General features: G+C 51.9%; 1 protein-coding gene, 2 long non-coding RNA genes and 1 pseudogene across 4 annotated transcripts in view; 2 read left to right on the plus strand and 2 right to left on the minus strand.

The window, feature by feature from the left end:
* The window catches only part of LOC118709153, a 42049-nt gene extending 18776 nt beyond the window's left edge, over window positions 1–23273 (minus strand). The window contains exons 1-3 of the long non-coding RNA XR_004984864.1: window positions 23227–23273; window positions 16690–16696; window positions 765–884 (exon numbers count right to left, since the gene is read on the minus strand). This is a non-coding gene — a long non-coding RNA (uncharacterized LOC118709153). The remainder of the gene's footprint in view (window positions 1–764; window positions 885–16689; window positions 16697–23226) is intronic.
* Window positions 1–26646, plus strand: part of LOC118709086 (TBC1 domain family member 14) — a 136821-nt gene that overhangs the window by 30358 nt on the left and 79817 nt on the right. The window contains exons 3-8 of one of the 2 annotated variants that reach the window (XM_036420945.2): window positions 2479–2616; window positions 8297–8363; window positions 9331–9412; window positions 11637–14925; window positions 21001–21109; window positions 26211–26308. In XM_036420945.2, coding sequence (XP_036276838.1) covers window positions 2479–2616; window positions 8297–8363; window positions 9331–9412; window positions 11637–14925; window positions 21001–21109; window positions 26211–26308 — 3783 coding nt within the window. The remainder of the gene's footprint in view (window positions 1–2478; window positions 2617–8296; window positions 8364–9330; window positions 9413–11636; window positions 14926–21000; window positions 21110–26210; window positions 26309–26646) is intronic. The other variant, XM_036420912.2, reaches the window with a different exon arrangement.
* LOC123651492 lies at window positions 9419–10414 on the plus strand. The gene is made up of 2 exons (XR_006740251.1): window positions 9419–9637; window positions 9892–10414. It is a non-coding gene; the product is annotated as an uncharacterized LOC123651492 (long non-coding RNA).
* Window positions 11027–11130, minus strand: LOC118709716 (annotated as a pseudogene).

Raw genomic sequence — 26646 nt, forward strand, 5'->3', positions numbered from 1 at the left:
TAAAACTCGGGAAAGGAAAGCCAGTCTCAGCTCAAACAGAAAGGATTTTACACAAATTACACAAATAACTTCTTACCATGTATTACACACTGTGAACAACAGAGAGCTCTAACAGTTCCCCTGCCTTCAGGAGCGTGGGATCTCCGTTGTCACGGTTCCGTCCTCAATTCCCTTTCGAAGGCCAGCCCTGGCTCCGGAAGATATCACTGATAGGAATCGCAGGTTTCAGGTGCAGCCCCGCCAAACTCGCCAGGCAGTGGAAATATACTGCTGCTTCTTCCTTGGCCCTCACACACGTTTTCCCTTGGAAAATGGAATAGACACCACTCAGCCAGAAAAGATGTTTTTCAGGTCATTAAGTCTGCAAACATGCCTAAGGAATTAAGTAAAGGATGCTCATTCTGATGAGTGTGAAGGAAGGATGGACCTTCTTGCAACCTTATCTGGTGGCATAAAAGTAGATTGAATTGTTTAAAGTAAAAACTGGTTTAGACAGTTGATGGTATATTATTTGATCTTAAAAGATCTTTTGAGTGAATTGTTATGCGTTTCCTTTATTCCATCTCATTTACTTATAGCTATTTCCTCAGGGCCCACTGGAGGCCAAGTATTCTTCTAGATAATATTCTTAATTTTGACATTGTGTGTCTCTTATCTTTTTTTGTCTCTCCACTGGTTTTACTCATAATTTATCAAATAAAGGCTTTTAAAAAGACAGAGCAGCCCTGGCTGTTGATAAGTGGTTAGAGCACTGGCCTGAGAACCAGAGGTTTGAGGGTTTGAATCCTGGTCAAGGGCACGTGCCTGGGTGCTGGTTTGATCCTGAGCCCTGGTTGGGCGCATGGGGGAGGCAGCCAATCTATGTGTCTCTCTCACATTGATGTCTGTTCTCCACCTGTCTCCCTCCCTCCCTCCGCCGCCTCCTTTCCTCTCTCCTCCACTCCCTCACTCTCTCTAAAAATATCCTCAGGTGAGGATTAACATCAACAACAAAAGACAAAACAAAGCAAATCGATTAGAAATATTAAATTTGGACAGTCCCAGTCTAAGGAAATGGATAAGTAAACTTAACATCTTGGAATATTATGTAGCCCCAAAGAATTTGTAGTAACATAGGGTTAATGTTCACACTATAATAAGTTAAATCAAAATTATTCAAATAGTGTAAATTCAACTATGTGTCTTAAAGCATAAGAAAAAGCCCAGGGGAAGCAGACCGGATAGTGTAGTGTTCACTGGCCGTAGGTCATGGGTAATGTGCCTTCTTTCTTCCTGCTTTTCAGGGTTTCTTCTTATAATGGACATAAACTTGAGGGAAAATAAACTCTAAATACTAACAGAATAGTTTGTATCTGTTTTTTGTTGTTAATCCTCTTCGGAGGATATATTTTCCCCATTGATTTTTAGAGAGAATGAAAGGGAGAGAAGGAGGGGGAAAGAGAAAAGAACATAAATATGAGGAAGACACTTCAAATGGTTGCCTCCTGCACACAACCTGACCAGGAATCAAACCCACAGCTCAAGCACACGCTTTGACCAGGAATCAAATCTGAGACCTTTCGCCAGAACCGGTTTGGCTCAGTGGATAGAGCGTCAGCCTGCAGAGTGCAAGGTCCCAGGTTCGATTCCGGTCAAGGACATGGACCTTGGTTGCAGGCACATCACCAGTAAGGGGTGTGCAAGAGGCAGCTGATCGATGATTCTCTCTCATCGATGTTTCTAACTCTCTATCTCTCTTTCTTTCTCTCTGTAAAAAATCAATAAAATATATTTAAAAAAAAAATCTGAGACCTTTCCGTCCTCAGGCAATGCTCTAATCACTGAGTACACCTGCCAGGGCTGGGGTGTTTTTTTGTTTGTTCTTTTTTAGACTATAAGCCATAGAGATAGGGATTTAGCCATTTAACTGTTAAATCCTGAGCACTCACTATTGAAGAGTGGGAATTACAGAAGAGAGGACACTTAATTGTGTATATAGTTTTGGACTCATACTAAAATTTAAGTAATACTTGAATTTATATGCAAACTAGAGGCCCAGTGCACAAATTTGCACAGTGGGGTCTGGCCAGCCCGCCCTGATTGGGGGGCGTGGCGGGGTGGGCTGGGGTGGGGGTCGTGGGCAGTTGGCAGGCTGGCCCTGCCCCCTGGTCAAATTCCTGGTTGAGGGGACAATTTGCATATTACCCATTTATGATATAGGATGTCTGAGTCGTTTATTAGCATTTGCTGTAAATATGTGGGTCAGATTTAGTAAGATCTTAAGTAATAAGTCATAAGTAATCAGTAGTCTCAGGAGTAGATACCAAACCAGTGGGTCATCTGAAGTGTTCTGATTGATAATGTTCTGTGGTCACTTGGTTAGTGTGTACCAGTTTATGAATTAATACATTTAGTAGGGGATGTGTAAGTATGTGGGAAGTAGTGTGTGGAGCTGGTTATTTATGCTTGGCCATTGAAACGTGTCCAATCTTACTTTAGGAGAATGACATCTTCCTGGGCTGGGAAAAAGGAGCTTACAAGAAATGGGGGAAGAGCAAGAAGAAGGGCTCAGATCTAACTCTGGAAGAGATGAAAAAACAGGCTGCTGTCCAGTGTCTCCGGTCTGCATCTGATGAAGTAAGCTATATTTTATTTCGGATATTTAAGAAGAGAAAAGGGGTGTTTAAAAGTCTACAAGTATACCATCTTGACTCAAACCTTGGGAAAAATTATCTACTGGTTATCATGTAACATAAACATTACTAATTTTTCTTTATGGTATTTATATAATGTATTCTTCTGTATGTATCATTGGAATTCGAGTATACATAAAAATTTTATGTCCTTTTCTCCATTTAACATATAGAACATCTTGTTAATATATATCTTCATTCCTTTTAGTGTCTAAGTTAGATTTCATGAAATAATATTCCAACAGCAATATAATACACTTCGTATTGCTGGATATTTAGCTTACTCTTGATTTTGTTGTTGTTGTTACGTTCTCCAGGATATTTTCATGTATTACTTTTTCTTTGGTTTATATTACTTCTTTAAAAAAAAAAATCTTTATCCAAGGATATCCTACATAATAAAAGAGTAATATGCAAATTGATCAAATGGTGGAACAACCAGTCGCTATCATGCACACTGACCACCAGGGCGAGACTCTCACTGCAGGGACTGCCCCCTGGTGGTCAGTGCACCCCACAGGGGGAGTGCCACTCAGCCAGAAGCCCTGAGTTGGGCTCACGGCTGGCGAGCACAGCAGCGGTGGCAGGAACCTTTCCCGCCTTTGCAGCAGCACTAAGGATGTCCGACTGCTGGCTTAGGCCTGCTCCCAGACTGTGAGAGGGCACAGGCCAGGCTGAGGGATCCCCACAAGTGCACAAATTTTGTGCACCAGGCCTCTATATTTTTTAATATATTTTTGTTGATTTCAGAGAGGAAGGAAGAGGGAGAAAGAGAAACATCAATGATGAGAAAGAATCATTGATCGGCTGCCTCCTGCACACCCCCATTGTGGATTGAACCCACAACCCAGGCATATGCCCTTGATCGAATCGAACCTGCAACCCTTCAGTCTATAAGTTAATGCACTATCCACTGAGCCAAGGCATATGTATGTGTGTGTGTGTGTGTATATATATGTTTTAAGAATATTACTGATTTTTAGAGAGTGAGGGGGGAGAGGGATAAATAGAAACATCCTTAAGAAGCATCTTCAATCAGCTGCCTCCTGCATGCCTCCTGCTGGGGATCAAACTCAAAGCCTGGGCATGTGCCCTGACCAGGAATTGAACCATGACCTCCTGGTTCATAGGTCAATGTTCAACCACGAGCGATGTCTGCCGGGCTGTTTCCTCTTTTTTTTTAAGTGTGTGACCTGAGGTGGGATTTTTGTGTGGTTACCACTATGTTTATAGGAAATAAACTGCATATGGTACCGTAGTGTTCTTTTTCTTTTAAGTGCATCTGCTCTTCATCTTCCTTTGCCAGTCAGATTTTTATCCCCTCCCCTGTTATGTTTTTGCTGCCACAAATTATTCCTGTTTATGCTGTAAGTTTTTTGGTGATGTTATTCATAGTGTTGTGATCTTATGTTCTTTATTTTAGGTAGAATAATATCCTTGAATATTTCTTGTAATGGAGGTTTTCTGATGATAAAATCCCTCAGCTTCTGTATGTCTTTGTCCACATTTAAAGGATCTTTTGCTGGATATATTATTCATGGCTGGCAATTTCTCTCTGACGTTTGAATATTTGGCTCCACTCTCTTCTGGCTTGTAGGGTTTCTGCTGAGAAGTCAGATGAAGTTCGGATAAGTTTTTCTTTGTAGATCACTTCCTTCTTTTTCCCTGGCTGCTTTGAGAATTTTCTTTTTCATTAATTTTTTACAGCTTTAACACCAAGTGCCTTGGAAAGAGCTTCTTTGGACTGAGGTAACTAGGTGTTCTGTTTGCTTCTTGGATTCGAGGCTTAAATTCTTTCCCTAGGTTTGGGTCGTTCTCACCCACTATTGTTTGAATAGACTCTCCGTTCCATGCTCCCTCTCTTCTTCCAGAATTCCTCTAATTCCAATGTTGCTTCTTCTTGTAGAGCTCTTCATTTTGTTTATGTCCAGGTCTCTCTCTTACTGCCTTCAACACCACCAATTCTTTCCTCCATCTCGTTGGCTCTGTTTTCTAGTCTCAGTAGTTCTCTCTTAATCTCTTTAATTGCATGCTTCATTTCTGAGATTTCTGATTGGTTCTTGTTAAGTTTTAAGTACTCCTTTTGTTCATTGATCTGTTTTTTGAGTGTATTGAATTGCCTTTCTGTATTTTCTCGAATTGTTGAGTATTTTCAGAACTGCCATCTTGAAATCTCTGGCATGTATATCACACATTTCCATGTGTTCCAGCTTGCTTTCTGGGGAATTTTCATTTTCTTTCTGTAAGTAACATCCTTGTTACTGGGTTATTCATGGTATTTGGTTCTGCTTTGCTTATTAGCTGCTGCTTTGCTATTCTGTCTATATTAATGAAGAGGCCTTCCTACTGCTTTCCAGTAGATGGTGCTGAATCGTAAGATTTCTTACTCTGTGACCTCCTAGTCTAACCTCCCCGGCTTCCTGAAGACACTCTGCCTGTGGGGTTGGCTTTACCTTCCCTGTGGTGGCGACCCCTGTCCTCACGGTGCCCGAGCACCCCTCCTGGGCATCAGTCACAGAGGGAAGCTGCAGTTCTCCTGCACCAGCTCCGGGACCCGACTCCCAGGCCAGCAGGAGGTGAGGTTTGGGAATTGAAGCAGCGGCAGGGCTCTGTGGTCTGTTTTTGTGTGAAACACTGCCTCCTGGCCTGACAGCGGAGAGCCGCAGGACAGACCCTGGGCCCTGTCAGGCGCCTGTGACTCAGCCCCTGTGCGCTCCCTCGCTGCTCGCAGGGTTGTGTCTGCGTGCCATCTGCACTCTCCTCCCTTTTCCTCTCCTGGTTTATTTCCGGTGCCCACCTTTCCGTGTTTCCATGCACAGCTCTCTCCAGCATGCTTCAGTGTGGAGCGAGGACTTCTCTGTTGAATTATAGCTGATTAAATTGTTGGCGTTTCAGTAGGAGAGGCCAAGGGCTCTCTCACGCTGCCATTCCTCTGATGTCACTCTCTCGCATTCTTGAATGCACTATAGATGTGGTATTAAAATGTAGTTTTTAAGATTATGTAATAGCTTATATACTATAATTGGGAGAGCAAATAATATTTCTCATTGGCAGCTCCAAATGAACAGTTTGGTGCACCTGCCAGGATGGCAGGGACAGTGCCCTTTTTGCTTCTCCCTGGCTCTCACAATGGCCCAGGGGTCGAATGACTAACCTGCACACACACGCTGGATGCTGTGATGGTCAAGGACAGGAAACAGACGCCTGGTGGGTCAAGCTTGCTTTTTCTTTTTTAAAATGTATTTTCATTGATTTCAGAGAGTTAGGGAGAGGGGAGAGAGAGAGAAATATCAATGATGAGAGAGAATCATTGATTGGCTGCTTCCTGCATATGCCTCACTGGGGATCAAGCCCGCAACCCAGGCCTGTGCCCTTGACTGGAATCGAATCCAGGATCCTTCATTTTTTTTAAACTTTTATTTTATTTTTAAAAATATATATATTATTGATTTTTTACAGAGAGGAAGAGAGAGAGATAGAGAGTTAGAAACATCGATGAGAGATGAGAGAGAATCATCGATCAGCTGCCTCTTGCACACCCCCTACTGGGGATGTACCCGCAACCAAGATACATGCCCTTGACTGGAATCGAACCCGGGACCTTTCAGTCCGCAGGCTGACGCTCTATCCACTGAGCCAAACCAGTTTTGGCAGGATCCTTCATTTTGCAGGCCGTTGTTCTATCCAGTGAGCCAAACCAGCTAGGGCTAGAGCTTGTTTTTAGGCACAGAGTTAAGCAGCAAGTTCATTGTTTCTTTGCCATTAAACAATGAGAGCAAGTATATGTGCTTCTATGTTGTATTACTGTCCAGGACAACTCCATTACAGTGTGTGGAGGAGACAGCATGAGAAAGAATATCTAGCCTCTCATGTGCAGGTTGTAGCGTGCAGACTGTTAGGCAGCCTGCGCCTTGGTGCTGAAGGCAGAGGCGGAGGCGAGCCTGAGCCTCGGAGCTCTGCCCCGGGACTGGCACTGGCTTCAGAAGCACAGTGACATAGGCGGGTCAGCTGACGCCGGGGTTAGGTTCATGATCGGGAGGAAGTGGAATAAAACGGCCATCTCACCCACCTTGAGCATTATGGTAAGCGTCTTTCCAGTGGCATTGTGAGGAGGAGCGTGTTTGTGCTGAGAGCGGCCCTGGGCTGAGGGAGTGTTTTTAAGGAAAGACCAAGTCTCTTTTGGCCCATTTCCCAGTCTCCCTCCGGCCCGTCTCCCTAGCGAAAGCTGTGAACTGATGTGGATAGAATGTCATAATCATCGCTACATTAACTGTTTGCATGTGATCTTGCTGCTTAAACTGCTCACACTGTACCGCCGGGCTTCTTGCTTGGGAGTCTGTAAAACTTGTGCTGAGTCATTCTGCGTGGAGCCAGCGGGGCGAAGTCCTATTCTTAGCGGCAGGCCCAGCGGCGGAGGGGGAGCCCTGCACCTGTTCGGTGCGGCCCACCCAGGGAGACTCAGGTCCCGTCTAAATACTTCAGGTTTACCTGGAATGAAGACAAGGTTCTACAAAACAGTCTCTTTTCTTGTGCATGGTGGAAGGTTTTTCTTTCCTCTAGTGAGAAGTAGACTTTTTAAAGTTTAGAAGTTTACATAAGTAAAAGGTTATTTGCTTGTGCCAGTTGCAACATTCATTTTTCTTTCAAGTTGGCTCTGATTCTTCCCCTCCCACTTTGCCCTGTTCCCGCTCAGAGACTAGCACTTGCCCGTGACCCTTAAAGGAAAACGGCCCCCGAGCCAGCCGCTCCCCGTCAGCCAGGAAGACTCGTTTCGGAAAGAAAAACCACTTTGTTTTCTTCCCACCATGAGCTCCTCAAGGACTCGGAGGAACTGTTTGTGATTTTTCTTTTAAAATAACTGACGCGTTTTCTTTTTCTTTTTAAATTGATGTTAGAGAGAGCAAGGGGGAGAGAAACAACAATTGGTTGCTTCCTCACTCGCCCCTATTGGGGATACAACCCACAAGCTGAGTATGTGCCTGACCAGAAACCAGGCCTTCGGCATTGGGCAGCCTGCCGGCCAGGGCTGCGGCTTTTCTTTTTTTTAATATATCTTATTGATTTTTCACAGAGAGGAAGGGAGAGGGAGAGAGAGCTAGAAACATCGATGAGAGAGAAACCAGCTGCCTCCTGCACACCCCCACTGGGGATGTGCCCGCAACCAAGGTACATGCCCTTGACCGGAATTGAACCTCAGACCTTTCAATCCGCAGGCTAACGCTCTATCCACTGGGCCAAACGGTTTTAGCCTGCGGTTTTTCTTTATATGAATTTAGCATCAGACCTTGTGACGTAGCGGGGAGCAGGATGGTGACTTCCTGCTGTGCGGAGGGCACTTAGGTCCTTAGGCTGCCCATCAGCGGATGCTATGCCCCTGGGAAGACTAGTGATTTTTTCAGTAAGTGCCATTGGATACACTTAATTAGTAAAATATGAATATTAAATTGGGTCTACAGATGTATAATGTTTAAACTTTTGTGTTCATTTAAATATCGATCATGTATTTCTTTTGGAAGATGGAAAATTAATTTCTTTATAAAACCTTCATATTAAAGCAAAGGAACACAAGTGCCTGGTTTCTGCGTGCCCGGCAGCAGGTGAATGTGAGTTTTGTTCCCACACAGAGCTCCGGGATCGAGACGCTGGTGGAGGAGCTCTGCTCCCGCCTCAAAGACCTGCAGAGCAAGCAAGGTGAGTGCGCCCAGGCCTGTCCGCCCGGCGTGGTGTCACCAGCCGAGGGGGGGGCTTAGGATGGAGCCAGCAGGAACCACCGTGTGGAGAGTCTGTCTCCAGGCCGCCCGGCACAGCCCTCCACTGTCTGACGGGAGACCTGCTGCTGAGGGACTGGCCGCAGGGTCCTCGGGGAGAGGAGCAGCACTTCTCTTCCCGCCCCGGCCCGCTCACGCCGCCTCCGACACCGGGGCCTTAGTGAGGTGTCAGCACCAGGACCTCCGCTCTGGAAGAACTACTCTGACTTTTGAATTCTGGGGGCAGGCAGCTTGACAACCTCAATGAGCCGTTTGGACTCAGGAGCCCTGATCACGTCTTTTCCCCACTTTTCTGCCAGCCCATGCTGGGAATAAGCACTGTTATCTTCCTGGTCCTCTGCAGGCTCATGTTGCTGCCCACCAAGTCCTGACCTTCCTATGAAGGGCGTGGTTGGTTGGTTTGTGATTAAGTCCTGGCAGGATCTTGAGCTAAGCTGAGGGACTAGCCTTTGGATTCTGTTTTAGTGGAAACACAGTCCTCGGCCATCTAGATGCTAAGTGACGGATTGCGAATTGTGATTAAGAATTTTCTGTTCAGATTAGCATTAGCCAAGGTGAGTGGGTATAGAAAGTCTGTGAGTGCAGAATTTTGTGGGAAAATATTTTTGGAATCTAAACAGATGTTCTCTCTCTCGCTGATGTAATTAACACATACCCAGGGGATTTCCGTTTCTCAGTCAGGGGCCTCCAGAGCACTGGCTCGGTGATGAGACGGACAAGCCTCACCTCAGCCGTGTTCACGGGGTGTAGCCAGAGACTTCCCCCGGCACACTGCAGAAATAGGTGGTTATTACCAAGATGAACTGCCACAGAAGCCTAGTGGTTTCCATCAAAGCTCGAGAAATGTTTAAAAACATGACAAATCTTTCTCAATTTTTGTTTCTCAACAGAAGAGAAGATTCACAAGAAGGTAGAAGGGTCTCCCTCTCCAGAGGCAGAACTGTCCCCAACAGCAAAGGATCAAGTGGAAATGTACGTAAGACTCGCTTAGCCCCAGAGCGCACACTTGTGAACACCGGAGTGAGAATTGCTGCCTGGTTTACAGTTTTGTTCGTCTTGTATGTAGTTTTGTATTTTATAATTCAGGGAGCATTGAGCACTCACTTGCATATTTGACACAGAATTCAAAGGCGAATAAGATTCTATCCTTAACATACATGTTGAATCAATATTTGTGCGGTGACTGAAGGAAACAAGGTGATTATTTGTTTTGTTTTTTTGTTTTTTTTGTTTTTTAATATATTTTATTGATTTTGTACAGAGAGGAAGGGAGAGAGATAGAGAGTTAGAAACATCGATGAGAGAGAGTCACCGATCAGCTGCCTCTCGCACACCCCCCACCAGGGATATGCCCGCAACCAAGGTACATGCCCTTGACCGGAATCGAACCCGGGTCCCTTCAGTCCCCAAGCCGACGCTCTATCCATTGAGCCAAACCGGTTTCGGCCAAGGTGATTATTTGTGGTCCATTCATGTCCTGTGCCCGTGGAAGCTCCCCATCATCCTCTGCGACAGCAGAAAGCCGTTGTGCTTACCTTGTTGGCACACAGGAAACTAGGTGCCCACTGCTGGCTCCAGCCACGGGCCTGGCCAGACGTGTTTGCTGAGGGCACTTTTAGTTCTTTCTTTGTAATGTTAGTATTACAATCAGCTGCACTATAAGCAGACTTCTTTATTATACATTTTATTTGAATATTCTGAGCCGCTAAGACTTAAGGAAAGGGTAGCATTGGGTGGATTTGTGTAAACCTGCGCTGTCCACCACAGTGTCCTAAGCCATGTGCGGCTGTTGAGCCCTTGAAATGTGGCCACTTCAAAACGATGTTCTGTGTATATAAATTCCAGCAGATTACAGGGACTTCGGGTAAAAAGGAATGTAAACTACTCTGTTAATACCTTTTAACACCAATTACATGTTGAAATGATGTTCCATATCCTGGTTATGTTTGGTTAAGTAAAATACATTATTGAAATGAATTTCACTGTTTTTTATACTTTTAATGCGACTCCCAGAACAGTAAGAATATATCTGCGGCACACAGTATGCTTCGAGTAGCTCTGCTGCGGACTGAGCAGGAATCATGGGCCCTTTGTGAGCGTGGCCTTTAATTGCTTCACATGTGACCTTGACTGTGGCACCCAGAGTGACAGTCCCCTTGGTAGCCAGCCTGCCCAGAGACTGTCTTTGCCTTCTGACTCGCTGTGAACTCTCCTGGGCTTCCAGGTTCCCAGCAAACCCAAAGCTCTTCTCCCACCTTCCGGCCTGTAAAGCCCGCCTCCCGAGGTCCCCCCCGCACGCAGGGTCCCTGTGTGAGCAGGCTCCGGGCCGGGCACCTCACAGGCGTCCTCCCCGCACCACTCCCTCTCTGGCCGTGCAGGCGCACTGTGGGACCTGCTCTGGCTGGCCCCGGCCTCGCTGGCCCCTGGGTTGCACACTGGCAGACCTTAACCCCTGCTACTTCTGAGGGTCTCCTTACTGCTGGCATCGTGCTGTCTCCTGAGAATCAGCAGTAATGACAACAGTCACTCAAGAAGATGCTGTCAGGACTCATTTCACACCCTAATCCCTTTACTCTCCACAACTCTGTGAGGTAGATACTGTTATTAAGGTGACATGCTGAGGTCACACAGCTAGACATGGACAGGATTTGATACTACACTTGATCTTAGCCAAAAGGCCGAGAAGCGATTGGAAATGGACAGGATTTGAATTCAGGAAGTGTGGCTTCAGAGTTTCTGCTCTCGCCTGCTTGGCTGTACAGGTTTTCAGCTACATCCACTCCCAGCCTCACAGAGCCTGTGAGGTAAGTCACGTCATCTCCACTCCACAGCTGAGCAAAGACAGCAGCTGCATAAGTAAGTAGTTTAAAGCCGTGGCATAGTGAGAATGGCATTCAGGCATCTCTGACCAAAAGGTTACATTTTCCCACGATATTGTATATTTCACTTAAGGCTTCTTAGTTAAAATCCAGCCTTTAAAGATAAAACTGTCATTTTACATATTTTAATATTGGACTTGGTACCTTGGACTAACAGTAAAGGCTATTTTACTGTGTAAGTAATAATTTAAAAGTTAGTGATTCATGGATAATGTAACCATTGACCGTTACGATGAATGTCCCAGTCTTCCGCTTGGTCACGTTCACGAGGGCTGTCTTGTGCCAGTGCCCTGCCCAACTCTCTGGCTGTCTTGCAGGTACTACGAAGCATTTCCCCCGCTGTCGGAGAAGCCAGTTTGCCTGCAGGAGATCATGACCGTGTGGAACAAGTCCAAAGTCTGCTCTTCCTCCAGCTCCTCGTCATCTTCCACCGCGCCCCCGGCCAGCACAGACACGGCGTCCCCCAGGGACTGCAACAGTGAGGGCGAGGCCAGCAGGGACAGAGGCGAGGCGGGGCCCCCCGCTGGCCACTCGAAAGCCCCGAGCAGGAGTGAAAGCGAGAAGGAGAACAAATTTGGGAACGGCACAATCGAAGAGAAGCCTGCTCTGTACAAAAAACAGATCCGACACAAACCCGAAGGCAAGGCCCGCCCTCGCTCCTGGTCTTCCGGCTCCAGTGAGGCAGGCTCCAGCTCGAGCGGCAACCAGGGGGAGCTGAAAGCGTCCATCAAGTGCGTGAAAGTCAGACACAAGGCGCGCGACCTCCGCAGCAGGAAGGGGCGGGGCGGGCAGAGCAGGCTCTCACTGAGGCAGGGCGAGAGGGCCGAGAGGAGCGCCCACGTGGGCGGAGGCAGCAGCAGCAGCGGCGGCGGCGGCTCTGGCAGACAGCTGTGCAGGCGGGCGAAGAGACCACTGAAAGAGGCGGGCAGGAGGGACACGGATAGCACGGAGGACAGAGAGCTGCACCTGGACAGCAGGAACGACACGGAGTACAAAGAAGAGCCGCTGTGGTACACCGAGCCCATCGCAGAGTACTTCGTTCCCGTGAGCAGGAAGAGTAAACTAGAGACCACATACCGGAACCCGCAGGAGGCGCGGGGCCCGACGGCAGAGGTGGTGGGGGAGCTGTCCGACTCCGTGCACGGTCTCTGTCTCAGCAACAGCAACGTTCATAAAGCATACCTCGCAGCGGGTACTTTCATCGACGGTCACTTTGTAGAAATGCCTGCGGTTATCAATGAGGAGATTGACCTCCCCGGGACCTCGTTCTGTTCTCTCCCTGAGGACAACAGCTACCTGGATGATATTCATCTGTCAGAGTTAACACACTTCTATGAAGTGGATATTGACCAATCCATGTTGGATCCTGGTGCCTCAGAAACAATGCAAGGAGAAAGTCGGATTTTGAATATGATTCGACAAAAAAGCAGAGAGAGAAGCGATTTTGAGGCAGAATGTTGCATAGTGTTAGATGGGATGGAGTTGCAAGGGGAACGTGCAATATGGACAGATTCCACCAGCTCCGCGGCCGCCGAGGGCCAGTTCCTGCAGGGCCTGGGCAACCTGGCGCAGTTCTGGGAGTGCTGCTCGTCCAGCTCCGTGGATGCTGACGGCGAGAGCTTCGGGGGAGAGTCTCCGATCAGACTCTCCCCCATCTTAGACGGCGCGGCCCTCAACCCACATTTGCTTGCTGGCAATCAAGAGCTCTTCTCAGATATTAATGAAGGATCTGGTATAAACTCTTGTTTTTCAGTGTTTGAAGTGCAATGCAGTAATTCTGTTTTACCATTTTCTTTTGAAACACTCAACTTGGGGGATGAAAATACAGATTCTAGTGTGAACACACTTGAGAAAACACAGTCCAGATTGCTAATATGGACCAGAAATAGTGCCTTTGAAGAAAATGAACACTGTTCTAACCTTTCCACAAGAACCTGTAGTCCATGGTCCCATTCAGAAGAAACTCGTTCAGACAATGAGACGTTAAGTCTCCAGTTTGAAGAATCCACGCAGTTTAATGCAGAAGATATTAATTACGTAGTTCCTAGAGTCTCGTCAAATTATGTAGATGAAGAACTTCTAGATTTCTTGCAAGATGAAACTTGCCAACAAAACAGTAGAACTTTAGGAGAGATCCCTACTTTAGTTTTTAAAAAAAAATCGAAACTAGAATCTGTCTGTGGTATTCAGCTAGAACAAAAACCAGAGAACAAAACCTTTGAGACCACGCACGTGCGTGGGGACGGCAGCCCGGGCGGGGGCGGCTGCAGCCCGGGGGCCGTGAAAGACATCTGGACGCAGCTGGCGGAGAGGGACGCCGCGGCGCTGGCGGAAGTGGAAGGAGCTGCCGATGAGCTCTTCGCGCCAGACGTGAACAACTACTGCTGCTGCCTGGACGCCGAGGCCGAGGCCGAGCCGCTCCGTGAGCCCAGCAAGGCCGTGCAGCGGTCCGAGTACCGCCTGTGGGACGGGCAGAAGGAGGACCCAGAGAAGCGGGCCTTCGCGTCCGGCGAGCTGTCCAAGGTGGACGGCGGCGACTACACCACGCCCTCCAAGCCCTGGGACGCGGCCCAGGAGAAGGAGAGCGCGTTCATCCCGGGCGGCGTGTACGGGGAGCTGAAGACCTTCAGCAGCGCCGGGGAGTGGGCCGTGGTGCCGCCCGGCCACGCCAAGGGCAGCCTGCTGCAGTGCGCGGCCTCCGACGTGGTCACCATCGCCGGCACGGACGTCTTCATGACGCCGGGCAACAGCTTCGCGCCTGGCCACCGGCAGCTGTGGAAGCCCTTCGTGTCCCTGGAGCAGAGCGACCCGCCGAGGACGGGCGAGGGCGGGCTCAACAAGGGGTTTTCCTTGGTCTTCCACGAAGACTTCCTGGGAGCTTGCGGCAACTTCCAAGTGGAAGATCCGGGACTCGAATACTCATTCTCTTCCTTCGACTTCAACAATCCGTTCTCACAGGTTCTCCACGTGGAATGTTCCTTTGAACCCGAAGGGATCGCATCGTTCAGCCCTAGTTTTAAACCGAAGTCCATCCTCTGCTCGGATTCCGACAGCGACGCCTTCCGCCCCAGGATATGTGGCGTGGACAGAACCCGGTACAGGGCCATTCGGATCTCGCCCCGGACTCACTTCCGCCCCATTTCCGCTTCGGAACTGTCCCCTGGAGGGGGCAGCGAGTCCGAGTTCGAGTCGGAGAAGGACGAAGCCGGTATTCCCCTCCCTCCTCAGGCTGAAGCGTTCGAAGACCCACAGGCAGATCTCAAGCCCCTGGAGGAGGACGCGCAGAAGGAAGGCCATTACTACGGGAAGTCGGAGCTGGAGTCGGGGAAGTTCCTGCCCCGGCTGAGGAAGGCGGGCATGGAGAAGAGTGCGCAGACGTCCCTGGACTCGCAGGAGGAGCCGGCGGGGCTGCCGGCCGCGAAGCCGGCCCCGTGCCTGGAGTGCCGCGGGGACGAGCCCCCGGAAGCCGGCGCCGAGAGCTCGGGGGCAAACTGTAAGATAATGGCCCCGTGTGAGGAAGAAACCAGTCCTTTCTGTGGCTGCAAAGCGGGCTGTCAGTTCCCTGCCTGTGACGACGACCCGGTTCCTCCCGGACAGCTGGAGGAGGTATGTATCTGGTGTGGGTCCGGGAAAGGGTTTGACAGACTTCACCCCCAGAGCAGGCAAGGAAGGCTAGCGGAAATTATTGGGGAATGAGCATAACTCTCTTAAAACGGATCATCCTTATGATTTTACTAAGGACTTAAAATGGACTGAGGTTAATAAACTTAAACTAGACATTTCATGCAGAGAAAAGACATTTAAAAATAGTGGGTCTAAGATTCTCGTGTTGTCTTAACATGTATGTATTTTGCTTAAAGCAAAACCCAATACCTAAGCATGACAGCTTTCCCAGTTGATGAGTCAGACAGGTGGCTCTTTACTCTTCCAGGTGGCAGCTGGTGCTAGAGCAGTGGGGTCAGACCGCCTCGGTACTTGAGTTCTGGCTGAAAAAGAATTCAGAGCCAAACTATAAGAGAGCATTTATTTCAAAATCACAGAGGTAGAAGTAATTTATAGAAGAACTGTGCTTAGGAAACAAGCTGTAGAGGGAAAGAAGTGAGGAAGGGGGAGGTGCCATGCTTGGGGTGGGGGAGAAGAGGCACAGCCATGCTCCCTGGGGAGAAGGTGCTGGGTCCCCACCCTAAGGGTTTCAAGGGCGGAGAGTGTAGGGGAGGGAGGCCCCAGCGAAGTTCTTCATAGAACACTCAGCAGCTTCCCAGGTGGGTCCTTCAGGGTCAGAGTCTCCGCTGATTGGTCGGCGCCAGGGCAGGTGCTGGGGTTGATTGTCTGCTTTTCTGCTTTTCTGGCCCTGAAGCTAAAATACAATTGAGGCTAGATGTTAGCCTAAGGAGGAAAGGTCAGGGGTCTCGACTGGATGAGCAGAGGCATGGGAGGCCAGGGGGTCCAGAGCGCATGAGCAGCGTCTGCCAAGGGAGGGAAGCTCACCCTGGGGAGGAGGTCCCACCCTACTCTTGTCCGTTGCCAAGCACCCGGGGCTTTCCGCCTGGTGACCTTCTGTAGCTGGCCTATCGTCCTCGCTCTGCCCATGTCTAACTGCCCTCCACACTGCTCTGCAGAAGTAGCAGTGAGTCCCTCTAACTTAAGGTGACCAGATGTCCCGCTTTTGGCGGGACAGTCCCGATTTTTAACAATTGGTCCTGCGTCCCTTGGCTTTTTAAAAAAGTCTCAATTTTTGGAAAGAATCTTTTTGGAAAGCGGGACGTCTGGTCACCTTACTCTAACTATCCCTCAGCATTGAAGTCCGTGGAACCTTTATAGCGTTCTCTCATACATGTGATGCATGTAAAACTAGCCTACAGCTCACGTGCAACCTGACAGCTTCCACAGAACCTCTGCGCAGGTGCCTCCGCTCACCCTGCATGTTCCTGAGGTGGTGAGTTGTCTGTGATCTGACAATGAGAGCAGGAGTCAGTTAATGGGAGTCACTGTCCCCTCTGTGCTCCTAGGAGTGTTTGAGCTTAAATCCATTGTCCAGGAAATACCCCTTAAGCAATCCCCTGCTTCACAAGAGCACAGTGGTCTGCCCACATCCGGCCATTATTCCGCAGAGCGGCACTGGCCTGCGGGAGCAGCTGCTCAGCCATGTGCCCGGGAGCTGGCGCGAGTCGCCTTCCTCCCATGTAGCCTGCACACTCCACCACCTTTGGCACATCTGACCCCTCCCCGTGCCAGAGCCCTCAGACCCTCCTCCTTCCCTGGCACTTTCCCTTATAGCTTGCTGGCTGCCCCAGGAGAGACTGAACTGAAACACAGGATTCCTAATTGCTGAGGACAGAAACAATGTTGCTCGCCTTGTCTGCTGCCCACTTCTCTCCTTAAACATTCCTTTGTGTACTTTGTATCTCACCGGCTCCAGATTGGGAAGAAAGAAAAGGAGGGAAGAAGCGATTCCACCTCAGCCACTACACTACCATATTCCTCGCTTGCTAGTATGTTGATGTATTTACGTGTATTCAGCATTCTGGGTTGTCTGGAAGGTTCTAGCACCAGTACAGTCCTCAGAGGCCATTGCGGTTGCCTGTTAATGGCGGTGCCCTGTCTCGCAGCGGCACCACAGTCGGAGCTGTCTGAGCTCGCTTCATAGATCGTGAGGGTGGAGAGGGGCCTGAGGGACATGGGGTCAGGCTGGGACCAGAGCCCATAGTCCTCTCACCGCCTGGTCAGCCTCAGAGCTGCCGCAGGGCCTCCCCCGCCCCGGGTGAGGACAGCCCCGGAGGGCAGCCTGGGCGCCCGCCATGTCCGAGCACGTGGACTGCTCCTGCCGGAATTCTAGTAGGATGGGTCCCAGGAGCGTGAATTACTATTCTTTCCCGAAGTTCCAACCAGCAAGCATTCATCACAGGCCTGACAAGGCGCTGTCCCTGCCCTGAGGGGTCCAGTCTAGCCCAAGACCACGTTGTAAAGAAATCACTTACTGTGGCTGAAGCAGGACACTCATTCATTGGTTCAAGATCCAACCTCAGAGGGAGCGCGCAGTGCGGATCCCTCCCCAGCCACAGCCACAGCCACAGCCACAGCCACAGCCACGCGGGGTCCTGGGTCTCTGAGTGTGTTTTCCACATGGATACGCAAATGTGTGGTCACATCCATTTCCTCTTGTTTGTTCTTTTTACGGAAGTGGCACTTTATTCTAACCCGCCTTACTCTCTGTTCTGCACACTATTCGTTGTGTGGATGTACCAGGGTTTGCCCGGCGGGTCCCTTACCTTCGGGTAGTTTTAGGCGGCATGGCAGGGGCGAGGCGCCGGGAGCACAGGATGCCTGGGGTCCCAGAGCATGCCCTCACCCTGGGAATCAGGGAGGCGTCTTAGCAGCTGCGGGCTCAGGCGGAAAGGAGGCAGCACGGGGCCGGAGGAAGGGCACGGGCGAAGGTCAAGAGGCCTGAAATGAACTCCAGAGTGCGCAGGCCCTGCCTGAGTGGCTCCCGGCTCCTGAGGGCCAGCTGAGTGTGTCACAGGACACTTGTCACCTGCTTGATTGCTGCCTGGTGCCCTGTACTTCGAAGCACGGAACAGAGGCGGAGGCCTCGGTCATCGAGTAACACATTCTTGTTTGGCAAAGGTCATGTATGTCAGGTGGTCACTAGACTTACCATGGCGATCACATCCTTGGGTCTTGCCATGTGGAATAACTATGTCATGCAGCCTTCAGGGCTGGCAGTTCTGGAGAGGAGGCCGTGGGGCAGGCAGTGTGCGGGGCCAGAGGCTGATGGGGGTGGCGCCCGGGGCCGCCCCACAGGTGCCGGCAGCCATGTGACCATCCCCGCTGCTGTCACCGCATGCCCGCAGAGCCCTGCAGCAGGTCCCCTGTGGCTGCCCAGGACACTGGTCCAGGGGGTAAGCGCCTGTCCCGGGTCCCCGTCTGAGGGGCAGAGCCGAAGGGAAGCTTCAGACTGCCAGTGTCCGTCTGTCAGGTCTCTCAGACTCAAGTCCCTCGTTGGTCCCTGCCACTCTCTCATCTCTTCACTTACATTCCTCCTCCTCCTGAAGAACAAGGTTACAGGAGGCTTTCTTTACTTTTGTGTCCAGAGCTGAGAGCAGACTGTGGCAAAGCCAGTCCAGAGCTCACAGAGGAGCCAGAGCCCGCTCTTCACCAGAGCCGGGACCGCGCAGCGGGTTTAACGGGGCCTCCGCCCTCCGCCTGCTGAGCATCCTGAGTGCTCATGGCCGGGGTGCGGGCTGGCTCTCCGGGGTCAGCTGGTCTCTCTCGTCCCCAGTTTGCCAGTGCACGCGTTTGTGGGGCCCACTGACCACAGCCGATGCTGAGGCAGGAGGAGGGGTGTCTGTCATACATCTGGGGGCTGGCAGGCGTCTGGGGCAGGGCAGTTTCAGGAGAGGCCTGAGGGAGGGCGCGAGCTGAGGAGCTGTCGGGAGGCGCGGAGGTCGGGCAGGTGCCGGTTCGTCCAGGCAGTGTTCTCCCAGCCTCCGTTCTCTTCCTCTCGCTCGCAAACAGAACGGAAGTGGAGTTAATTCATCAAACAGACTTCACTCAGAGCACGGGCATCTCCACGGTGCAGCCTAGAAGCCGCAGCCAGCTAAGTGGAAAGATGACCTAGAATAGCGCACACTGCTTTGGCAAAGGTCGTATGTGTCAGAGGTCGTGAGACTTACCGTGGCGATCACATCCTTGGTCTCTCCATCATGCTGAATAACTATGTTGTGCACCTGAGACAAATATAATATAGTGTATTAACTATATATTGAAACATGTTTTATTGATTGTAGAGAAAGGGAGGGAGAGAGAGAGACATCAGTCACACTCTCCTGCACTCTCCCTATTGGGAATCCAGCCTGAAACCCAGGCTTGTGGCCTGACTGGGTATTGAACTGGCATTCTTTGGCGCACAGGACCTGGCCGGAGCTTATTAACGATATTAATCAAAAGACAAATCAGGAGACAGGCAGCATAAAAAATAATGCACGCACATTGATTATGTGTTCATTGGAGCCCAAACAGGACAGAAAGTCCCTGCCATTGGGACTGCCACTCTAATGGCGGATGCAGAAAAAATTCTAGAGGAATTTTCAGGATGCAGGAACTGGCACAATCTCCACCGTGTTTCGGCTTGAGAGGGAGAGAGCGTGCTTGATAACCAGGAGCTATAGGCAGGGTCTTCTGCGGGTCCACAGACCCAGTACCTACATGTGCCAGTCCCCTACCTGGCGCAGAGGTAATGAGACCTGCTCCTGCATGCCCTTAAGAAGCGCACAGGCCGGCTCACTCGTACACGCCCCCGCCTCGTCCTGCCGACCCGCTCCTGGTGGGTCCCTCTGCCTGCACACCTCCTTTGCATTAAGCCTCCCTGGGCAGTCGCTGTCCCTTGTTTCTGTTGCTCTAATCGCAGTGCTAATGGTCATTGTTCAAGGAAGCTGCAGGAGGGCATGGTGACAGCATAACTCCTTCCGTTTCAGTTCTAGGCGCATTTCTGACAAGTTATGTTAAGCAAAAGTGAAAGTTTGAAGTGTGTTTCCCATTTAGTTAAACAATAAAAAACACCCCGTGGCTAAAGTGTGGGTCCACAAAGTACTTTAAGAGAGTAACAGACCTGTTAGAGAATTGGTGAGTATTAGTTGCTAAAACAGATTTTAAACTTGAACACTAATAACTGTCTCCTAAAACGGTAAAGGTGTGTGCAGTGTCCACGGGCCTGTGCCCTGAGCAGATGTCTGTGGAGAGGGTGGGGCTGTGGGAGGTGAGGACACCGAGACCAGGCCTTCCCCGGGGAGAGCCTGTCGTCCGGCCCAGGGATGGAGGAGCATGGCTGAGGATGCCCTGGCCATCAGCAGCCAAGACGCACATGGGCACTGCAGCTGCCACAGATGTCTGACTGCCACCCCATGGGCACCTGCTGCCTTGCCCACTGGCCACATTGCATACAGGTGGGCGGGATCTGGCCGGGGCCTGAGAGCTGCCCTTTCAGGGATGGAGCCTGGATTCAGACCTGGTCCCCTTGGGGCCTGGTGCCACTGTGCGGGGCTGGGAAGATGCAGAGAGTGTACGGGTTTCCTGCCTCAGAGTTCCCCCTCCACCGTCCCCTCCCCCCTGCATTTCCAAGGCCATGTCCTGGTTTGAATGGAATTGCTCTCAGCATTATTATTGGGTTTTTAGTCTCAACTTCCTGCTGTTTCTCATTGAAGCAAGTAATTCTGTTTTAAACACATTTGGGCCAAAAACTGGCTATAAACTTTCCTTCTGTCCCATTTCTCCTTCCTTGACTCCCTTGAGCCTGGTGTGTGAAGAGGAGGGTCCCCTCATTTTCTCTAGAGCACCTCACCAGCAGAGACGCCACGCCACCTGCCTGCACTCCCAAAGTCTAGAAACTTCCCTTACTTGGGGGTATTTGCTGTAATACGTTTTGCCTTGTAAGAATTTTAGTGTTTGCGTGTTTAAAAATTTTCATTCCACTTTCAATATACGTGCTTCTTAAGAAAAACTCACTTTATGTGCTGTGATCATTTGGCTTTTTTAAGTCCACCTTGTCTAGAACAGAAAAAACAAATAAACACAAAACACTCATCAATTTAAAAACCCCGGGTTTGTGGTCCATAGTTAATGTTCGAATGCTTCCTTTGTCCCGAAAGCTTGTAAACTTTTCTGAATGTGGTTGAATCTACACAGTTCCCCGTGCTGAGCACTGATGTACCAGGAATAACCCGAAGTCAGGAGAAGCAGACCTGGTGGGAGAAAGCCCTGTACTCGCCCCTTTTCCCCGCGTCAGAGTGCGAAGGTAAGGAGACGCCGCCAGGTCTTCCCCTCACGTTTCTCATCCGTTAAGAGCAATACATTCTTTTGCTCTGAATGTCAGTCCAAAACATACGTGGTGTCCATGTGGCTGGCACGTCAGGCACTGGGGATATGGATGGAGGAGAGCCGGTCTCTGCTCTTGCACTCGGCCACAGCCTGGCGTGGGGAAGGCATGGAAACGCACCCGCAGCCTGGCCTTCGCCGAGGCCATGCCGGCCCCCAGGGAGCTGTGGGAGGAAGTCGCCCCCGAGGCCTGCAGGAAGACCCAGGTGGGGAAGCCGGGAGGCCAGTGCCTGAAAAGAGCGGCTGCCCAGAAGCCAAAGCAGCTGAGGCCCGGAAGGCAGGCGGAGGAGCGGGCCGGGTGTGGGAGCCCTGGGTCAGTGCAGCTGACTGTGCGGGAAGGAAGGCCACCCTCAGGAGTTCACGGACTGTTGGGTCCGGGATTACAGCAGTCCTAGCAGCAGGTGCAGATGGAGCAGAGAGGCCGAGCGCCTGGGGTTCCTAGGCCCGCCCCGTGTAGCACCGCGGGCAGCAGGGAGAGAACGGCTTTGGAGGCTTGCAGAGGGTGCCAGAGCTTGTTGAGTGACTTGCTGTGAGGACTGAACAGCAAGGGGAGCTTGGGGAGACCCGGGAGAGGAGAGATGGGACCAGGAGGTTTGGTGGAGGTGGCTACATTTATGAGCCTCCTAGGTAGACCCACCCAGGAGCCATACAGACCTCAGTTTGGAATTCTGGGAGATGTGGGCAGGAAGGAGGCCCCCTAAATAGACCAGCGCAAGAGGCTGAGCTAGTCCTGGTGCCCCGCCTCCCGGCGTCAGCCCTGCTGCCATGTAGCTCCTTTGCTAGTGTGCATGTTCACGTCTCGTCTCCCACTGTTTGTAGTGAGGATGCAGCGCCGTCTGTCCCTCGCTGCCCAGATGCCGTGCCCCTGGGTGCTCAGGGCCTGCACTGGCCTTCAGCCTGGCCTCGGCCAACGGGGAGTCCAGAGTGTTTGCTTGTCTCTGCTGTGAGCACAGAAAGGCCTCCCAATCCCTGCCTTCCTCCTTCCCAAAGGTTTGCCGAGTCAAAAGGAGAGCCCAGAGCAGGGCTTCATTTTGAGCGTCTATTTTATCTGACAGCGTTTAGTGAAGGCTGCTTTGCCAGGAGCTAAGGTCTGGGTTGCCCTTTAATAACCAGGTGCTCTCAATATCTTTTCTGTTATACAGCTCCCACAGAAGCCTTGTGCAGCGTCACCCCGTTTTCAGGCGGAAAGCTAATTCTCAGATTCCATAACATCTCCCCGCCTTCCAGGGCCTTGCTCTCCGCAGCCGGGGTCTGCACTCGGTGTCAGGGAGATGCTTGGGCGATAGGAGCACAAACCTGCCTTGACTGGTGTCTAGTGTGGTCCCTGGGTTTGGGTGACAGGGGTGCAGTAGGAGGGCCGAGTGCCCAGAGCAGTTCAGCAGGGACCTCCCGGAGGGGCCAGGTGGAGCGAGGGATGGGCCGCAGGCAGCTGGGAGTTAAGAAGCCCATACCTGTGAGGCTGAGAGTGATGCTCAGACACATGGAGTCTTGCTTTGTTAGCGTGCCCTGCCCAGTTGCCTCTCCCCAGCTATGAGGGACCTAGTCTGGCTCTCACGCTGGGTCCTGTATCTGTACGCCCTCGGCAGGTGCTCACGTGATTGCTCGTGCATTTTCACCGAGACATAGCCACAGAGAAACTCTGAGTGGGTGTGGAACGGTGACCGGGCTTTTGAGTGATCTTTAACTCCCAAGTGTGAGTTAGCTCCTGCAAAAGCTGCCTGCAGTGGTGTTTGGAAGCGTCTTTACTCTAGGGCAGTGCTGGCAAACCACGGCTCGCGAGCCACATGCGGCTCTTTGGCCCCTTGAGTGTGGCTCTTCCACAAAATACCACGTGTGGGCGCGCACATACAGTGCAACTGAAACTTCGTGTTCCAGTCGAAACCGGTGTGGCTCAGTGGATAGAGCGTCGGCCTGTGGACTGAAAGGTCCCAGGTTTGATTCTGATCAAGGGCATGTACCTTGGTTGCGGGCACATCCCCAGTGGGGGGTGTGCAGGAGGCGGCTGATCGATGATTCTTTCTCATCGATGTTTCTAACTCTCTATCCCTCTCTCTTCCTCTCTGTAAAAAATCAATAAAATATATTAAGAAAGAGAGAAAGAGAGAAAGAGAGAAAGAGAAAAGAAAGGAAGGAAGGAAGGAAGGAAGGAAGGAAGGAAGGAAGGAAGGAAGGAAGGAAGGAAGGAAAGAAAAGAAGGAAGGAAGGAAGGAAGGAAGGAAGGAAGGAAGGAAGGAAGGAAGGAAGGAAGGAAAGAAAAAGAAAGAAAGAAAGAAAGAAAGAAAGAAGAAAGAAAGAAAGAAAGAAAGAAAGAAACTAACTTCGTGGCCCATGCACAGAAGGCAGTTTTTGGCCTGGGCGAGTCTATTTGAAGAAGTGGCATTAGAACACTCAGGGTGCCAAAGAGCCGCGTGTGGCTTGTGAGCCGCAGTTCGCCGACCGCTGCCCTAGGGAGTGGGCTGTCATTTCAGGAGGTTGGCCAGGGAAGCAGTGGCCCCTCCTCCACTTGGCTGGTGGCAGCTCCTGACCCTCTCAGGCTGCTGCTGACGACTGACAAGCTCATGCTGCTCCTCCAGGGGCTGAACTGGGAGCACTCAGCCTCCTGGGGAGGAGGGTCTTCCCACTCACAGTGAGGCAGCTTGTCCACACGCCCGGAGCAGCGTGGGAGCCTGGCTGGCATGCGCTCTGCCACCTGCCGGCCTTGCTGTGCATTCATATCCATTCAGCAAATATTGCTTGCATGCCTACCTGTGCCAGGCACTGTTCTAGGCACTGAGGGCCAGAGGCCACCGACCGAGTCCCTCACATCCTGAGGAGCTGACATTGGAGCAGGGACCCGAGGGAATAGGATGCAAGCCCTGTGACAGCCGGAGCTGCTGGGGGACAGGTGCAGGCAGAGGCCGGGCTGCAGCGGGATGCATTGCCGTGCCCCAGCATGCCTAGCAAGGGGGCCCATGCGGACTCAGACCCCAGAGCCTTGCCGGCTGTGCACGCCGTCCTGCGGCGGTCTGCCCTGGCTGCGACCCCAGAGCTCACACACTGGACTCTGAGCTCATTGGCAGCGTGTGTGTGACGTTAGCCTAACGGGAGCCTGGAGGAGCCAGTGCGATAATAGCTAAGGGCTCAGGAGACAACACTGAGTTGGAAGCGAGTGCCTGCTACCAGCTCCTGGACATTGGCCATGACCCGGCCTCTCTGTGCCTCCATGGCCTGTATTTGTAAAAAGAGGTGGGAGCTAAGCCTCCCTGACAGGGTAGCTGTGAAGAGAAGAGTCTAGAACAGGACTGGCACAGTTATAGCCTGGACATGCAGCACCAACGTGAGGGTCGTGGAAACACGGGCAGCAATGACACGTCCTTTCCTGGGGCGTCACCACCCCCTTTCGTCCATAGCGGGTTCCTGGGGAAAGCGAGGGGTCGGGCGTACGGACCCTCTTCTCCAGGGGTGTCCCAGTGCCACCACTCACCTCCCCTGGTACCAGTGCTGACCCGGGGGTGGGCCTGGGAGATGGGACTTGGTCAGGCCGCCCAGGAAAAGGTGGCCTCCGAGAGCGGGTGAGGGTGTCCCCGCCTCATCAGAGTGCGAGGCAGCGGGAGCCAATGCCTGAGCCGCGGCTGGGTCGTGCCCTTGGGGAGGTGTTACTGGGCGTGCCAGCGCTGCTCGGGCACACCACCCAGAAACCTGGAGGGCCGTGTGCTCCTGTGTTAGCGATGAGGGCAGCCCAGAGAGGCCCAGCCAGCCTCCCCTCTGCCTCACACGTGGCCACCCAGGAACCAGCCTGATCGACTATCCTGGGTCCTGGTTGCTTTCACAACCTACACTCCGACCTCTGAGGCCTGCAGTAGGCTACGGCAAGGACAGTGTGCCAGAGCGGCCTCGGGATAACGCCAGGCAGGGCCCAGGTGGCCTTGCTTCGGCACAGTCTCCCTCCCCCCAACCCTGGGCCTGACCTCTGCTTCTGTGAAGAGGCAGCCGTCTTGTTGAGCACCTAGGGGCAGATGCTTGGGGTGTCAAAGGACCTCCACACAGTGACTTCAACAGCGGCCCAAACCCAGGCTGCCCAGGCCCACTCCCTGCACCTCCTCCAGCCTGCTCCACATTGTGGGAGGAGGGCCTGCCCTACTGCGCATCAGCTCTCCCTGGGGAAAGAGTCACCTCTGACTGCAAAATCAAAGGCAATAAAAGTATATGCAAACATAAATACTGGAGAAAGGGAGTCCCTGGGAGCTTTTCTGGAAATGCTAATCCCCAGGCCCTTCCCCCACCAGCTGAGTCAGAATGTTAGTGGGCTGGGCCTCCCGCCCTCCTGCAGCCCCGAGTGTGGGCTCGAGCGAGTGTGGGCTCGAGGGCCCTGGGACACACGCCTACTTCCTCTGACTTCAGCTTCCGGCCCCTCACGCCCCCCTGTGGCCGCCACCCTCCCCAGGTGAGAGGAATGTGGGTAGTCTGGGTGGAGTTGCTGAAGAGCAAGCATCGACGCCCCTGCTTTGACTTCTCATCCCAGTTCCTCCTGTCGGACCCTTTGTCCATCTGTTAGCGCAGCACACACCGGCCCGTGGTCTCCCTCCGTGGCAGGCTTGGACCTCGCGTCTTTATCCTGCGTCCCAGGGCCCACCTCGGAGGTGCTGCGGGTCCGTCCCGCCACTGTGTGAAGACTCACAGGAAAGCCAGTGGGAATCGTTTTGCTGGCGGAGGGTCTTGCCTTCCATTTGTTGTTTTTGAAAGTAAATCTGTGACGTGCAGTGAGATGAGGCGTAGCTGTGTGCGTGATGGAGTGGATGTGTCCCGGTAGGAGAGCAGGAACCCAGGGTGATGCTGGCCTGGTTTAAAAACCCAGTCTGTGACAAGTGTTTGCCTCACATGTCCTGGCTGGCTCCTTAGTGACACGAACCCCGCCCCCTGGGTTGGTAGCCTAACTGATGTGACTTTCAGCAGAGAATGAAGCAAGGCTATATGTGTCATATCTGTGTCTTAATGGACTTTCCCCCTTTCCCTTTTTTCCCTCTCCACTCAAAATGAGTAAGAATGTTATACAAATGCCGAGGGAGAGAATGGTATAGAAGAGTATCCAGCTGCTAAAGAGAGGCCCTGTAACGAGGAGCGCCTGTTAGATTTTAATAGGGTAAGTGCACTGTCCTGCTTCTTCCTGCTGACCCCCAGCGGCAGCCCCTCGCCACGAGGCCGAGACCTCCCCTCCTGTCCCTGAGCTCGGGCTGCGACCCTTCTCCTCTGCGGCCCTTGGCTTGGTCCACAGCGCAGCGCCTCTGGCCTCACTGAATCCAGACCTGAGCCTGTCACTCCCACATTGACACGGTGGGTGCCCTCCTCACCTTCCTGCACAGCCCGCGGAGCCGTCTGTGCCTCCCGTCCCGGGTCCAGCGCAGCAGCCGCAGCCCCGCCTGCGTTCTGCCGCCCCCGCAGGCCTGGCACACCAGAGGGCGGGCAGGCAGATGGGTTGCA

Source organism: Pipistrellus kuhlii, unplaced genomic scaffold (assembly GCF_014108245.1).
Source record: "Pipistrellus kuhlii isolate mPipKuh1 unplaced genomic scaffold, mPipKuh1.p scaffold_m20_p_1, whole genome shotgun sequence".
Classification (NCBI taxonomy): domain Eukaryota; kingdom Metazoa; phylum Chordata; class Mammalia; order Chiroptera; family Vespertilionidae; genus Pipistrellus; species Pipistrellus kuhlii.